This window comes from Nycticebus coucang, chromosome 21, assembly GCF_027406575.1.
Source record: "Nycticebus coucang isolate mNycCou1 chromosome 21, mNycCou1.pri, whole genome shotgun sequence".
Taxonomy (NCBI): Eukaryota; Metazoa; Chordata; class Mammalia; order Primates; family Lorisidae; genus Nycticebus; species Nycticebus coucang.
The window spans coordinates 19706650-19722576 of NC_069800.1; the positions used below are offsets into that span (position 1 = coordinate 19706650).

Sequence of the window (15927 nt, forward strand, 5' to 3'; positions counted from 1 at the left end):
CTGAAACTCAAAAGTTTCCTGCAACATGGCTTCCTAGGAGGATGTAGAGAACTGTCTAGAATACTCAGGGGTTACAGGGAGGTGCCCTGAGGCAATACCTCATTTGGGTTTACATCAGATGACCCACAGTTTATTATTCTACAGGTTTTTTTTTTTTACAACTAAGTATTTTAAGCTAGGAGTTGGAACAGTTATAAGAGTGAGACTGACTGTTTCTAATTCTCACCAGCCTTGAAGATGTGGCAAAGGGTTACAGACCACTCATCATTCTAGATAGACTCGAGTCTCCACAGAGGTTTGCAATGCTGGTCTGGGAAAAGTCTTAAACATGGATTTTTATTTTCTTAGGCGTTCCCTGAGGCTCCTTCAACTTCGCAAGCCTTTGTGCATATGCACAGTCCACAGGTCATGGTGGGAGAGAACAGGACCGCCAGTGGGCTTTTCTCTGTCCAAGCATACTCAGATGCCTTTATACACAATCCAGGGCACAGGTTTAGTGTTCTGCTTAAAGACAGCTACCAAGAAAATCCACAGGTACCTCCTGGAAAAGCAGAAGCAATGCTTCAGAACCAGCTTGGGGTTGCTGAAATTTCATCACTCTAGAAGGCCAGGGGGGTGAAAAGGATGAAGAAAACCTTTTTGTTGTTGAAACACAGAGTATTAGGTGATTTGAATATGCCATGGCTTATCTTTCCCCTAAAGACGGCAAATTTCTTGGGGTAATATTTCCTCTTGATAATGCATTATTTGGTTTAAAGATTTCAAAAGCTTAGGCCAAGCCATGCTGCAGGAGTTGGCAAAACCAGAGGAAATCCAATATGTTGCTTGCAAATAGTTCCTACGGCCAGGTGATCAGTTGAAAATCGCAGCACAGGAGAGCGCCTTACCTGTTAGTTGACCTTCTTGCTGACTCTCCATTGGGTCATTTACACTGTCAACTTGACTGTTCATTTCCACTGTAACCAGAGAAGAAAACAAGAAAAGTTAAATATTTGTTAAATGGAAATCCCTTCAACACATTTAAATGGCCTATAATTTGCTACTATCCTGATTTCCTATCGTATAACTCTTCAGTTTGTTTTCATTTATTCAAGATTTTGTGGATTTTTGAAACTTTTGGTGAGGGGGAGGACAGGATAGCCTCTTCAGGGAACTGTACAAGAAGCTGAAGGTTCATTTTACACCAAATTTTGGGGTTGGCAGTCTGAGTGTATTTACTACCATCCTTAGATAAATTCAAAGGCCTTAATATGTGTCTAAGAACACAAAGATAGAAAACAAAGCAAAACATCACTGACATGCAGAGAGGTAAGTAGCTCCTTCTAAAATGCCAATGTCAATAGGCCTGTTTGGCATGCCATGTTTTCAATTTCAAGATGTAAAATAGACTCTGTGAACTTGCAATGGGTGAGTGGACTGCCACGGAATGGGAAAGCAAAACATCTGACCAGATCACATAGTCATGATAAAACATGCACTTTGACTTGACTGTGTGTATTCTATGCGGACACTTGCATAAAAATAGAATGCATAATTACTTCCATTCTCCAGAAGTAGCCCCAGAGCAGGCACAGCATTCACTGAAAATTTCCAAGGGTCAGCAGGTTTAATTAGATTGATATTTTTAAAGCACAGGAGTCCACATTATAAGCTGAGGGACTGAATACACAAACGACAATGGCCAAATCCTACACTATGTACAACAATAGAACTCTCACTTAAAATCTCTGTGGCAACCAGACTGGGCAACCACACCACCGTCTGTGCAGCAGCCAGAACTTGGTCAGTGACTTTCACTTTCCCTATTCCCCTCCCTGCCACTGCTGCCAACATGGGACCAACCAGGGGAAGCCAAATACGTGTCCCACACCCATCCCTTAAGGTGTGCCCCTTTCTAGTTAGCCACTTCCAGCTTCCCAGGCCAACAACCTCCAGTCAGAGGACGCTCAAAGGCTTCCCTTTTATGAACTGTAAAAATTTCCCACTCTCCTGCCTGCCTGTGATAACAGCCACTGTGTTACAGCAACCTCTGGATAAGGAATCTCTAACTGTCCTCTTTGGGGTGGTTTTAAATTATTTGCACAAAACCAACAATCTAAATCACTTTTTCTTGTTGTTGTTCAAAGATGAAAGCTCGATTAGCATAAAAAAGTGGCAGGTGCTGGCTTTCATAGCCAAAGAGGCTATAAAGAGGAAATGACATGGTGAGGCAGCCACACAACTCTCTCCCAGAGAGGACAGTTTTGAAAGCAGGTCTTCTTGTTCTCACCTGCAAACTATCCTGCTTTCTAATAACAGTGTGAACTCATTTTAAGCCCCATGTATAACTAGCCAGATGCAGCAACTCTCTCTATGCAAAGATAAGCATGTGTGCACTGTTCCTCCTGGTCCAGTGAGTGTACTGTCAGGTCACCCATCTCGGTGTGGGTGTGTGCAGGATACAACACAGGGGAACATTACTTTTCTGTTTCTTTTTCCAACCATGGGATGTTCGTTCCAAAACCTATTAATGAATGTTACTATCAGAAGAGTTCCACCATCAAGTAAATTTGGGAAAAGCAAGTTTAAACCATGTTAAACATGTTTCTTTACCCCTGAGACTTCTGAGAGCATCTATAATCCTCTTCTGTGGACAGTGAATCTCCAAGTGAATTCTAAAACTCAGTATTTCTCACATTTATGACCCTTTTATTTAAGGAACATTTAATGGGCCTGATATTTCTCAGAATATGTTTTGTAAAGAACTATTAAGAATTATGTCCATAGTGTTATGACCAGCTGGGGCAGATTTAATACAGCTGATTGTGATTGACAGATGGTGGCCTGCAATGGGTGGGTCTGGGGTTTAAAAACATTATCCTCTTAGGTAATGCATGCCCATGAGTAAGATATCAATTTGTGCAATGGAAGCAGAAGGGTTTGTAAAGAAGGGAGGCGATTTGGGTGATGGTAAGCCTACTGAAGGGTGGAGTACCTGGTGTGGGAAGGACTATTTAAAACTCCTAAATAATGACTAAGTCTGCATGAGTTTTTTCCAAGGTCATTATCAACTCAAAGATAAGCCAAACAGCAAAATATTTAATTTGATCAGCTGACCAATTCTGGTTGTCCTAAACCCGTGAATCAAGTACTTATATTGGCTCCTGTGGGCTCAATGAGTTGTTTTTCTAATTCAAGTAATGGCATTTCAAAGTGCTTTTGGGATTGTTCTTCGAGGGAAGGAGGAGATAGTATTCCCGAGGCTCAGAATCTTTAGATGCCTTCAAAACGAGATGTGAATTGTTAAAGGTTTTTGTCAATGTATTTTGATATGGTGAGGTGAAATGATGAAGGCATGAGAACAATCTTAGCCCAAACTCGCCCCAGGGCACCTGGAAGGCCCAGTGGAGCAGGAATAACCGTGGAGCAAGTGGTGTCTCCTGTAGAAGTGTGTCTCAGTTTGCTTTGGCCTTGCTGTTACCTACTGTGGCCTCTGAATTGTGATTCATGATTAAATCAACGCACATGCTATTTTAAAATAGCTAGAGACAGTTGTTTAAAAAAAAAACTACTATTTTTATTAGTTTTTAGTAGAAAATGGTTTTTGAAATTTACCGTGTTCTAACCAAACATGTTAATTTATGGAACAGAGAGCTCCCTTAATCCTAGATTACACATAGAAAACATGTGAGAGTTGCAGTTTGCATGAGCTCAAATGGCTCAGAATCTTACCATCAGGACCTGTAGTGTTTTCCATGTCACTGGAGCCTTCCCTTTTCCCAGACATTCTAAGTGTGTCCTCGCCTTGAGCTGAAAGAGGGAAAGACCACAGAGCCTGATTAATAGAGAATTACAGCAGCTCAAGGGCCAATTGTTCTGTCCCTCTGCTGTCCTGTTAAATTTGAAAATACTCTTGGGATTCAACTTCTTTTGCAGAAAAATTTAAAGGCAGAAATAGTGGGTCTAGTTGCCTAAGTATTTGAGTTCTGTCTTCTAAGTTCTCTTTAATTTGCAAGATAATCACATATATGCATATATAATTTCTCAGATTAGAAATCTGGTAGTGTGAAAGCAAAAAAACTTGGTTTGATCAGAACTACCTACAATTCAAATTTAGGGAAGTGTGCATGTGTGAGACAGAGAGAGAGAGAGAGAGCGCGCCCAAGTGTGTGTTAATGTAGTTTATGCCTTGAAGAGGAAAAAAAAAAGCATATTTTGCCTTAAGCATGCCTGAAACATTAATGTTCCTAGTGGTAAAAATTTTGGTTTAAGTACAATTGAATGGTTTAGGGACCTTCTCAGAGGATGCCATTTTGAATTGTAGAGATTCCAGTCTTTACACTCTTTTCTACTTGCACAACCTCACACACCTTTGCTGTGTTTGAAGCTTAAAAGTCATATCCCAAAGGGAGGCGAGATAGGGTTGTTTCCGCAGGATAACCAAATAGACAAAAAGAAACCAGTGGGGTCGCTTGCTGACCTCCCACATTTGTATGTTACTGTTTAATATACCAGTAAGACTATTGGGCTTCATATTGTTAAGATATTTTCCAGATATTAGAAGGACAGTAATCTCTCATTTCTTAGTTAAATATCTATCATGTATTCACAACTTGAAGAGCAAGGCTTAAAATATTTTTTTTTTTCAAATGGAGAGGCCAAAGGACTCTTGTACAGAATATATAAAGACATAAATATACCGAATTAACATTAGAAAGCTAGGGAACCCAGTAGGAAATGGATAAGACACAGACGCGTCACAAAAGAGGGTGTCCTGGCTAGGCATTTAGTTTTTTGGAATGACTTTTACCAAATCGCATAGCTTTTTCACTAGTAAAATGACTGTAAAATGTTCTGACTCCTTGTATGACTCTCTGGGACATCATCAGAACCAATTAAAATGTAACATTATTATGATTACCATGGAAGAAAAATTAATAGATCTACTTCTCTGTAAACATTACTTCCTTGACCTTTTTCTTAGCGTCCTTTTGATTATGACGGGCTCTACAAGTGTCTGCGCCTGATTCTTAAAGGAATTCTTTGTCAAAGTCATTACTATCAATGGTAATAACCCTGATGACATTACCCTGGAGAAAGCCTTCTGGCATCACTGAGAACTTTCTCTTTAATGGCCTGAAGCTAGTCTGTTAAATGACGCTCAGTGAAAAAGAAGAAGGGTACAAATCACTTTCAAGAGCTAAGAAAGAAAGGAAGGAAAAGTTGGAGAAAGCAAAATACAAAAGGCAGAGAAACCAGCAAACACTTAAATTGCCTATATTTATCCTTTTAACCTCATTATTTTGCAAGGGAATGTGTGAGAAGTCACAGACTGTGCCACTGTATTGACACGGGTTAACACAAAACACAACGGCAGCTTTAAGACCCATGATGGAGACAGAGAAACAGAAATCAAAGCTGTAGCGCTGAATACATCCTTGGAGCAGAGGAAGGCACAGTCTAGGAGATCTGCTTTTGAAGATGCTAAAGGTATGCTTGGGAGATGCTATTTATTTAATCTCAGGAGTGCATTAACATGTGAATGCATGTATGTGCCTGTGGTGTGGATCTATGACTGTGCAATAGCATGTTTATGTGAATTTGCATGTGCACGTGTTTGTCAGTGTATGTGTGTGTTGTTTGTTGGAAAAGAAAGAAAGAAATGCCAGACATTTGTTATTCTGACATGCATGTGCAGCTGGTATTGTCCTAAAGGCTTCTGCACTGCTGGGCAATGCAACTCGGTGCCCCAGAGAAATGAGCTCATTTCACACAGATAACAGAATCCGATCCAAACAAAAATTGCCTCTACAGCCTATTTATTCCAGTTTGCCTATCTCTCCCTCCATTTTGATTGCTGCTGTTTGGAACAGAAACAAGAGGTACATGCTCGGGTTTTTTTGCAAGAGTCCTAGATGCTGAAATAGAAAAAGTCAGGGACATCCAGCACCCTTTCATTTTCACTTACCAACTGCACCTGTACTTTTTAAAGCCATGATTATAGTAACCTTCTGTAGGTTAGAGGCGTTACCTAAAACATAATAAATGAAGCCGATCTCATCGTAGAAGACGAGAGTGCATACAAAAGATTTTTAAAAGTTAACATGGAGAGATATTGTGGAATCTTCCACGGTTTTATTTTGAGATCCGTGTTGACAGTAAATCCCACACAACAAATAGGATTACAAATGATTATTTCTCAGAATCTGTAGTCACGTAGGTGATGTGACCGGTATAGAGAGCAGGACCTTGCTGTTTGTTTTGATTAGGATGGTATTGATCCACATAAAACATTCTTGAAACACTTTGATAACTTTTTCCATATCTATGTTCTAACTCCACTATTGATACAACGGATTAGATAATGGTTCAGAAATGTTCACTTTCTACTTGCCACCCCCCAGGGAATCTACTTGATATTGGGCTTGGCCAGGAAACCTTCTGTGGCCGGTGGGATATTAGCAGAGTGAGTCAAGTAGAGACTTGATAGTTGGGATTTCCTTTTCCCTCTTCTCGCCGACCTTTTACCCCAAGAAGAACATACTTTAGGGGGCAGCTGGTCCAAGGAATGTGAGTCTAGGACTCGACTCATAGCTTGACATGCTCCTTGGCCCAGGCTACTTATAGGTGGTCCTAATACACCCAAGCAAAAGAATACACTCTTGTTGTTCTAAAGCCCTAAAGTTGAAGATGGTTTGATGTGCAGCATTATTGTGGCAAAAGCTAACAAACTGAATAAAACATTTTTAATTGACTAAGTCCTAAAATTGTTTCTTTTTGGGGTACGCGTGATGTTTTGCTACAGGCATATAATGTGAATTAGTCAAATCAGGATATCTGTCATCTCAGGCATTTATCATTTCTTGTGGTAGGGACATTCTAATTCTACTCTTTTAGTTATTTTAAAGAATACCCTAACTTATTGTTAACTATTATCACTTTGTTGTGGTATCACATATTGCTCATCCTACCTGTGTTTTTGCCCCCATTAACCAGCCTGCTTCATTCGCCCTTGTGTGCAACCCCTTTCCAGCCTCTAGTAGCTGGCATTTTACTCTGTCTCCATGAGATCAATCGTTTTTAATATTTAGCTCCCACATATGAATGAGAATGTTTGAGATTTGTTTTGCTGTGCTTGGCTTATTTCACTTGACATAAAGTTCTCTGTTCCATCAATGTTATTGTAAATGCCACTATTTCATTCATTTTTTTGGCTGTTAGGATGCCACAATTTCTTTATCCATTCATCTGTTGATTAGGTTGATCCCGTACTTTGGCTATTGTGAATAGAGCTGCATTAAAAAAGGGATTCCCCTTCCTTCGGATACAGACCAGCCATGGGATTGCTGGGTCACATGGCAGTTCTATTTTTAGTTTTTCGAGAAACCTCCATTGTGTTCTCCATAGTGGTTGTACTAATTTACAAGCCCACCCATAAGGGAACCCCTTTCTTTACATCTTTGCCAACATTCATTATTGGCTATTTATAAAGGCCATTTTAACTAGGGTGGAAGATGATCTCACTGTAGTTTTGACTTCCATTTCTTTTTTCTTTTCTCTCTTTCTTTTTTTTTTTTCTGCAGTTTTTAGATGGGGCTGGGTTTGAACCCACCACCTCTGGCATATGGGGCCGGCGCCCTACTCCTTTGAGCCACAGGTGCTGCCCTTGACTTCCATTTCTATGATGACTCATGATGTTGAGCATTTTTTCATATACCTGTTGGCCATTTGTATGCCTTCTTTTGAAAAATGTCTATTCAGATACTTTGCCCTTTATCAGATTATTTTTTTCCTATTGAGTTGTTGGCACTCCTTAAATATTCTAGCAATTAGTTCCATGTCAGATGGGTACTTTGAAAATATTTTCTTCCATGCTGTGGGTGTCTCTTCACTTTGTTGATTCATTTGCTGTGCAGAAGCTGTTTAGCTTGTTGTGATCCCATTTGTCAAATTTTGCTTTGGTTGCCTGTGCATTGGTATTACTCAAGAGGTTCTTGCCTGAACAAATTTCCTGAGCCATTTCCTCAGTGTTTTCTTTCAATAGTTTCATAGTTCCGAGTCTTAGGTTTGCGTCTTTAATCCATTTTGATTTGATTTTTGTATATGATAACAGATAAGAATCTAGTTTTATTCTGCAAATAGATATCCAGTTTTCCCAATGCTATTTACTAAAAAGACTGCCTTTCCCCACTGTATGTTCTTGGCAATTTTGCCAAAGATATGTTCACTATGGACGTGTGGGTTATTTTTGGGTTTCTATTCTGTTCCATTGGTGTATTTGTCTTTTTAAGCTGGTACTATGCTGCTTTGGTTACTACGGCTCTATGGTATAATTTGAAGTCAGGTAATGTGATTCTTCCAGTATTGTTCTTTTTGCTCAAGAAGGCTCGGGCTATCTGAGTCTTTTGTGGTTCCATTTAAATTTTAGGATTATTCTTTCTATTTCTGTGAATAATGTCATTGGTATTTTGATGAGGATTGCATTGAATCTATAGATTACTCTGGGCAGCATTGGCATTTTATCAATTCTGTCAATCCATAAGCAAGAATATCTTTCTATTTTTTTTTTATAACTTCTTCAATTTCTTTCATTAATGTTTTATAATTTTCATAATACAGACTTTTCAACTTTTAGGTTAAGTTTATTCCTAGGTATTTTATTTTATTTGTAGCTATTATAAATGTGATTGTATTCTTTTTCTGATTATTTACTGTTGGCATATAGAAATGCTACTGATGTTTGTATGTTGATTTTGTATCTTGCAACTGTACTGAATTTGTTTATCAGTTCTAATAGTTTTTTTGGAGGCTTTAGATTTCTATGTATAAGATCATATCATTTGTGAACAAGGATAATTTGACTTTTTCCTTTCCAATATAGATGCCTTTTATTTCTTTTGTCTGATTGCTGTAGATAAAACTTCCAGGGGTAAAAGGGATAATAGGCATCTTTATCTTGTTCTAGATCTCAGAAGTAAGGCTTTCTGATTTTCCACATTCAGTATGATACTGTGTGTCTAGCACATATAGCTTTTATCATGTTGAGATAAGTTCTTTATATATATAGTTTTTTTGGAAGTTTTTATCATGAAGGAATGTTGAATTTTATTAAATGCTTTTTTTCAGCATCAGTTAAAATGATCACAAAGTTTTTGTCCTTCATTCTGTTGATATGATATATCACATTGATTGACCTGCAATTTTTCAGCTCCAGAATTTCTGCTTGATTTAAAAAAAATTATTTTAATCTCTTTGTTAAATTTCTCTGATGGGCTTCTTAATTCCTTCTCTGTGTTACCTTGAAGTTCATTAAGCTTTTTTAACACAGCTATTTTGACTTTTTTTTTGGTCTGGAAAGTTACATATCTCCATCACTCCAAGATTGGTCACTGGTACCTTATTTAGTTTATTTGGTGATGTTATGTTTTCCTGGGTGTTCTTGATACTTGTGGATGTTTATCAAAGTCTGGCATTGAAAATTAGGTATTTATTTTAATCTTCACAGTCTAGACTTGTTTAAATCTGTCTTTCCCTGGAAGGCTTTCCAGGTATTCAAAGGAAATTCAGTGGTCTGATCTAAGTCTTTGTTGACTACAGCTGTATCAGGTTGTGGGTAGGGAGATGCCCCAAGCCCAGTAATGCTGTGACTCTTGGTGACTCCTGGTGGTAAGGATTTGGTGGACATGGGTAGGATATAGAAGAATTCCCTGGATAACCAGGAAGTCTTTCACTCTGTTCTTTCACTCTTGGTGCTGGGCTGCTGGAATTGGGGGAAGGAGTGATATGAGTACTACATATCTGGGTCTGTTCTTTTTCTCTCTGGCCTTCTATTCCTGGAAATGCTATGTAGGAACTAAGTCCTGGACTCAGATGCTTCAGGAATCTGCTTGGTACTTTATTTTACTTTGGTAGGCCAAGTGCAAAACCAAGTCTTCTAAATGCTTCCTTTTCCTTTCCCCACTTGAAAGAAGATTTTCTGAGCCACACTGTGTGTAGTTGGGGAAGGAGTAACATAGGCACTGACCTGGGCACCACTGCTTGTGTCACACTGGGTCACATGTACCCCAAGATCAGTGGCTCTGAGCCAAAACCACTGTAGGAATTGACCTAGGAGGGCAGCCTTTGTGGCCTAACAGCCTTACAAACTTATTTTAGGCCACAGGCCACTTTTTGTGAGCTGGTAGTGGGGTTAGCCAGAACTAGAGTTTCAGGGTAGAGAATTTCCCTCTGGCTGGGCTGTTCTAAATGATTTCTCTGTGGGTGGTGGCAGAAATCTGCCCTGTACTGCCTTCCCATATAACAAGACCATCCTGAGTTCCAATTTTAAGTCCCACAAGTACTCTCCACCCCCCAGGCACACAGACTCTCTCTACCCTTGGCATGCTTGTATAGCACTGCCAGGAGATGGGGAAGACAAGGCACAGGCAATGCAAGGCTGCCTTCTTCAATGTTTCTTTCCTTGATATAATGTTAATGTTAAAACCTGGTACTGTCATTTCTTGCCTGACTTTTGTTTCTTCTGAAGATGCTTTCTGCATGGATAGTTGTTGAATTTGTTGTTCACGCGAGGGACAAGATCTGTAGGTTTCTATTTAGCCATCGTGCTCCACCCACTCCCCCCAATATTGTTTCTTAATTTTGTCCCACAGAAATAATAGCTATAAAATCATGAGTTTGATTTGTACTTAATTTTTTAAATACATGATAATGTGTTAATTTGTATTTCACTCACATCATTTACCAAGCAACAATGGTGCATGTAATAAAACTTTGAGAAACACTGAATTAATGTATTCAGAGGCAGTCTCCTAGGCTAAACTCTGCTGGCTTCATGATGATACTAAAATAGAAGAAACTTGGTCATAGAGTTTAAAGCATCTGTGTATATATTAAGTCCCAAGTCCAGTGGAAGAAGGCTATCGTTCCATACACAAGGACACCAACTTATGTTCTTTTAAAGGTAGTCATCATTAGAGAAGATGAGCTCATCTTCTTATTCTATGCTAGACTTTCACGTCTAAAATCTAAGCACAACTAAGTGGAGGGAGATCAAAGTCCAATTTATTGTGGAATAGCAGACTCAATGTTGGTGTAAATATAGGACTTAAGACTCTGTGGTACACTATATTATAATGATAATTTCTCACAAATTCTTCTTTATAGTCAAGTCACCAACACTATTTGAACTAATCTTAAAAGTTGCTTTTCTCCATGATGTGGTTACAGCACCCATTAAACCAAATATATTTAACTTCAAAAAGAACATTCCAGTCCTTGGTAATGGTATGGTAAGGCCATTCTATGAATGGATATCTGCTTGAGTAGCATCCAGGTTTCAAATCCAAGTGTTTTGCAATACTACATAGGTATGCAGAGGCAAACAGGCACTCCCAGGAAGATTCTCAGGAAGGAGACAGAACAAATCAGGCATAATTTAACTCACTCTTCCTACAACAAATTCCATACAACAAAACATAATTCTAGTATCTGTAAATTCTATCTCTTTGTTGGCTTGTTCTTTCTTCCTTCCTTCCTTCCTTCCTTCCTTCCTTCCTTCCTTCCTTCCTTTCTTCTTATTTTCCTTTCTTTCTTCCTTCCCTTCCTTCCCATCGTTCCTCCCTTTTCTCTCTTTCTCTCTCTCTCTATTTCTTTCTCTTCCTTTCCTGTTACTGTGATAGATTTTGAACCTCAGGATTGTGCATTCCTGATCACCTTTTTTGGAGGCATTGTCATTAGTGAAAGGGGCTAGAGTATTTCCAATGTTTGCCTGTTGGCGTGCAGGGTATCCAGATTCTTCCTCTTCTTTCCTGTTCTTTCTCTTCCATTTCCTTCCTTTTCCTTATTTTCTTTTACTTCCTTTCCCCTTTTCCTCCTTTCTCTTTCTCCTTTCCACATCCTCATTCTTACCTTCCTTCCCTGATTTCATGCTTTACTTCTCTCTCCCTCTTCCTCTCACTCCTTTCTTTTGTCTTTCCTGAGTTTAAAATTTGTTATTACAGAGACCTTTATGTCTTTAAAAGATTTAATGAACCCCCCAAACTCCTAGAACTTAATGAGATATATACTAATTTTTAAAAAATAACATGCATTTATTTCTAAATAGTAATTAAAATAGAAAAAGTCCAATAAACCTAGACTTTAGACAACTCTACTGACATTACAAAAGAAAAAAAAAAGAACAGTTTATATGATTGTTATTTTCAAATTGCTAAGAAAAAATACTAATGAAAATGACCCTGAACAATTTTTTCATGTTACGTTTTTTGTATTACTATCCCAGAAAAAATAACAGTCCCTCTCACTCTTCCTCCTTGCCTTGTATTCCACTGTAATAGGAATAACTATTTCATTGCATAGATCTGGATATATCATAATTTCTTTAACCAGCTCATATTGATAGACTCTTGATGTTGTTTCTACATTGTTGCTTATATACCCCGTTTCCCCGAAAATAAGACAGTGTCTTATTTTAAGGTGTGCTCCCAAAGATGCACTAGGTCTTATTTTCAGGGGACACCTTATCTTTCCTGTAAGTAGGTCTTATTTTCGGGAAAACGGGGTAAGTAGCTGCAGTGAATATTATTGCACTTATTCCTTGGCAAAATTTTGTGAATATTTTCCGAGGATAAATTCTTAGTGCATTTTTGAACAAGTGTATGTGCACTTATAATTTTCATAGATGTTGCAAAATTATCTTCTAGAAAGGTCAGCTCAATCTATGCCACAATAAAGGGGTCATAGACTCAACTTTCCCAGGGGGCAAAAATGGTATATCCTCATTGTTTTGATTTTTGTTACATTCCTTTCTTCTCTCTTTCCTTCTCTCCCTGCCTCCTTTTTGTCATTTGGTTTTGTGTTTTACCAATTTTCCCATTTTTCTTTTTATTTTTTCCTTACTGATTTTTATATATTCATAAATTAAAAAAAAAAATAAGCCTTACCCTTGCTAAGATATTGCAAATATTTTCTCCTGGATTTCCATGTCTTTTAATTTTCTTTAATATACATTAAATAAATTCAACTATGCTTTCTTCCATTAGTTTTAGGTATTTTTAAGTGCCATTTTATATATCACGATAACCATAAAATCCTTTCTTTTTTCAAGTTCATTACTTTAAGGAAGATGTGTCTTGGAATGAGATTTCTGTAAGGGTTTACTGGAAAATGGTTTGCCCATTAGATTATCAATTCAGTTTTCCCTTCATTTTAGGGAATTTTCTGTTCCTATGTAGGATAGTTTATTCATTTTCTCTTGCGTACATACTATTTTTTCTCTCATTGTTTTAGAGTTGTTGTTGTTTTCTTTCTTTTTTTCGCTGTGACAATCTCAACTCCCTTTCTTCATTTGATCAGTAATTTGGTTTTTGCTGTTCTTGATTGCTTTATTTATGTAAGAGCGAAAAATTTATCCTAGTGCCTACATTTCAGATCATTTATGTTATTTTAGTATAGAATCTTTAAGCTCTTTAATATTCTTTCAAAGTCCTTCAATGGTAACTGCAAGGAATTTTAATCTCTCTTGGGGTTGTATTTTCTTCCACAGTAGATTCTTCCTCTGTCCTTTGCTGGCTTTCACATTCACCTGCTCCCTCCCTCCCTTCCCTCTTAGCAGTGGCTTCACTGCGCCTGCAGGGGATCTACACGGCCTGCACATCAGCAGGCTGCTCCTTTCTCACCTGCTCTGTGGCCGGCGGACCCTCCAGGAGCTGCCTAGAAGCTGCTTTTCTTTTGGAGGTTGCCTTGGTGGGGGGTGTAGGCAATGTGGCCAGAGCATCCACCACCTGTGTCCTGTTGGATTTCTCATTCCCGCGTTGCACTGTTGCTCAGTTACCTGCCGTACTTGGGGTCTGGATTAGTATTTTCAATTCAACACAAGACTCAGAACAGAAAGTGTCAACCTGGAAGCTGCTCTGGTCTCTTGTGCTCTTTTCTCTCTCAGCCTTCCAAACCAAAGGGTGATAAACCCTCTGCAGCCTTCCCAGGGAAGGAAGGAAGGAAGCTCCTTCTTCTGGGAAGCTTTGCCTGGAGCTGGAGAGTGCCTCCTCCCTTGCTTCATGTTCCCTCCTTTTGTTTTCTTCTTGGTGAAGTTCCTTTTGTTGTCGGTGCTGCTAGAGATGATTATTTCTAGGCATTTGATATAGTTTGCCTTTTCCCTACTGTTTTCCTTCCAGTAGGAAATCTACCTTTCCTTTCACAGGCTGCCGGCTTTTCCTTGTGTTTAATTACTGTTTGTGTTGCTGCTACTTGTTTGTTTGTTCATATCCTGTTTGGGGGAGAGTGAGGTTTTGACTTAGGCTTCACACCATCCTCTTAAACCCAAGATTGGGTGTACAAAATATTTGTTCTTTCTTGGTATTTGCTATTGGCGTCCCATGCACCGAGCCTTTGCCAGTAGCTAGTTTTAAGAATGTATCTCAAGGAATGGTTCTGATAAGACTTGATATCATGGACTACATATTTGCTTTCCTCCCAAATTCATATGTTAACTTCCCAGCTCCTAATGTTACTGTGTTTGGAAATAAAGCATTTCAGAGGTAATTAAGGTGGAATTAGGTCATAGGGTGGGAACTTAATCTGATAGGACTGTAGCTTTGTAAGAAGACAGAAATCTCTCTCTCTGCAATGTGAGGCCACAGTGAGAGGCAGCTGTCTATAAACTGGAAATCAGGTTTTCACCAAAACCTGAATTAGCTAGTACCTTTCTTTATCTGGGACTTCCAGCCTCCAGAACTGTGAGAAATAAATTTCTGTTGTTTAAGCCTCCAGTCTATGGTATTGTGTTAGGACAGTCCAAATAGACTGACATACTTGAGTTACACTTAGTTCTTGCTTTGGGGAGACAAAAGTACAACTGATTGTAAGCTATTTATTACTCACTTAATCTATTTCCTCCCAAATAACACCAGTTGTAAAGCTGCTACTTGACCACTGACCCCTCTTGTACAAATACTGTAGACGTATACCTTTGCCCCCTCCACAGTCAAATAGTGAACAATTAAGTTAACAAGAATATACTTGTGGAAAATTTGTGTGCTCCTACGGAAGACCTTTTCCATGGCAACATGCCTCTTCATGTATTGATCAGGAATGTTCTACTCTAATCAAAATCAGAAACTGTCTTTGCTAAGAAAAGAAAGGCCGTGACGATAGCTGGAGGTGGGCAAAAGATCCTGATATTTATAAATGCTTCTTTCACGTTTAACTAAGTGATGGGCCTCCATTCCATCATCAGTCAGAATAACACCTCTACAGAGAACCCAAGATTTAGGAAGAAAAGCCCTATGGATAGAAACCCTATAGGTATTTCTGTGCCTGTCACCTGCTGGGATACAAGTGGAATGAGGCATACTCACAGAGTTCATTAGTTAGAATTCCAGCTTTCCTAGGGGAAAAGGACAAAAATGGGTGGTACTCTACCTTGGGGCTGCCTGGAGCAGTTGCCCCACCTGGGAAGAAGGACAGGGGCAGGCTAAGTCTTAGTGCCACCCTACCTTAAAGTAACCTGTGTAACTGACTGCCACTCACTCCTGAGGCAAGGAGAAAGGCAGGAGCCAGTCAACAATAGGATTTAGAAAGTAACTTAAACCTAATTACCATGCCCTTAGCTGTCCAACAAAGGGTCCTATGGTAGCCTCTGAACCTGGAGGAGGGCCCTGCCCAGACAGTATAAAAGGAACCCCAGACTGTTACTAGAGAGCCATTTCTTTGTTGCAACAATGGGGCAAGTCAAAGTTTGTGGTTTATTAACGAGGAGAAACATAGATAGGTTAACAGAGCAAAAGTTCCATAGACGCTCCATAGACAATGGAACATGCCTTCCCAGGTGCTGTCACATCTGTCAACTAAGTAGGATTCTGATCGTGTTCTACACATAGGCTTTTTTTCCCCCTTTTCAGGCCTCAATTAAGCATCCAATTCCCATTCAGCCACATTATGTGTTCTCCACCC

The 15927-nt window shown here is 39.0% G+C and overlaps 1 protein-coding gene across 1 annotated transcript in view; it reads right to left on the reverse strand.

Moving 5' to 3' along the window:
* MACROD2 (mono-ADP ribosylhydrolase 2) overlaps positions 1–15927 on the reverse strand; it is a 2256418-nt gene that overhangs the window by 4917 nt on the left and 2235574 nt on the right. The window contains exons 17-18 of the mRNA XM_053574070.1: positions 3712–3783; positions 888–956 (exon numbers count right to left, since the gene is read on the reverse strand). Of these exons, the coding sequence (XP_053430045.1) occupies positions 888–956; positions 3712–3783 (141 nt within the window). The remainder of the gene's footprint in view (positions 1–887; positions 957–3711; positions 3784–15927) is intronic.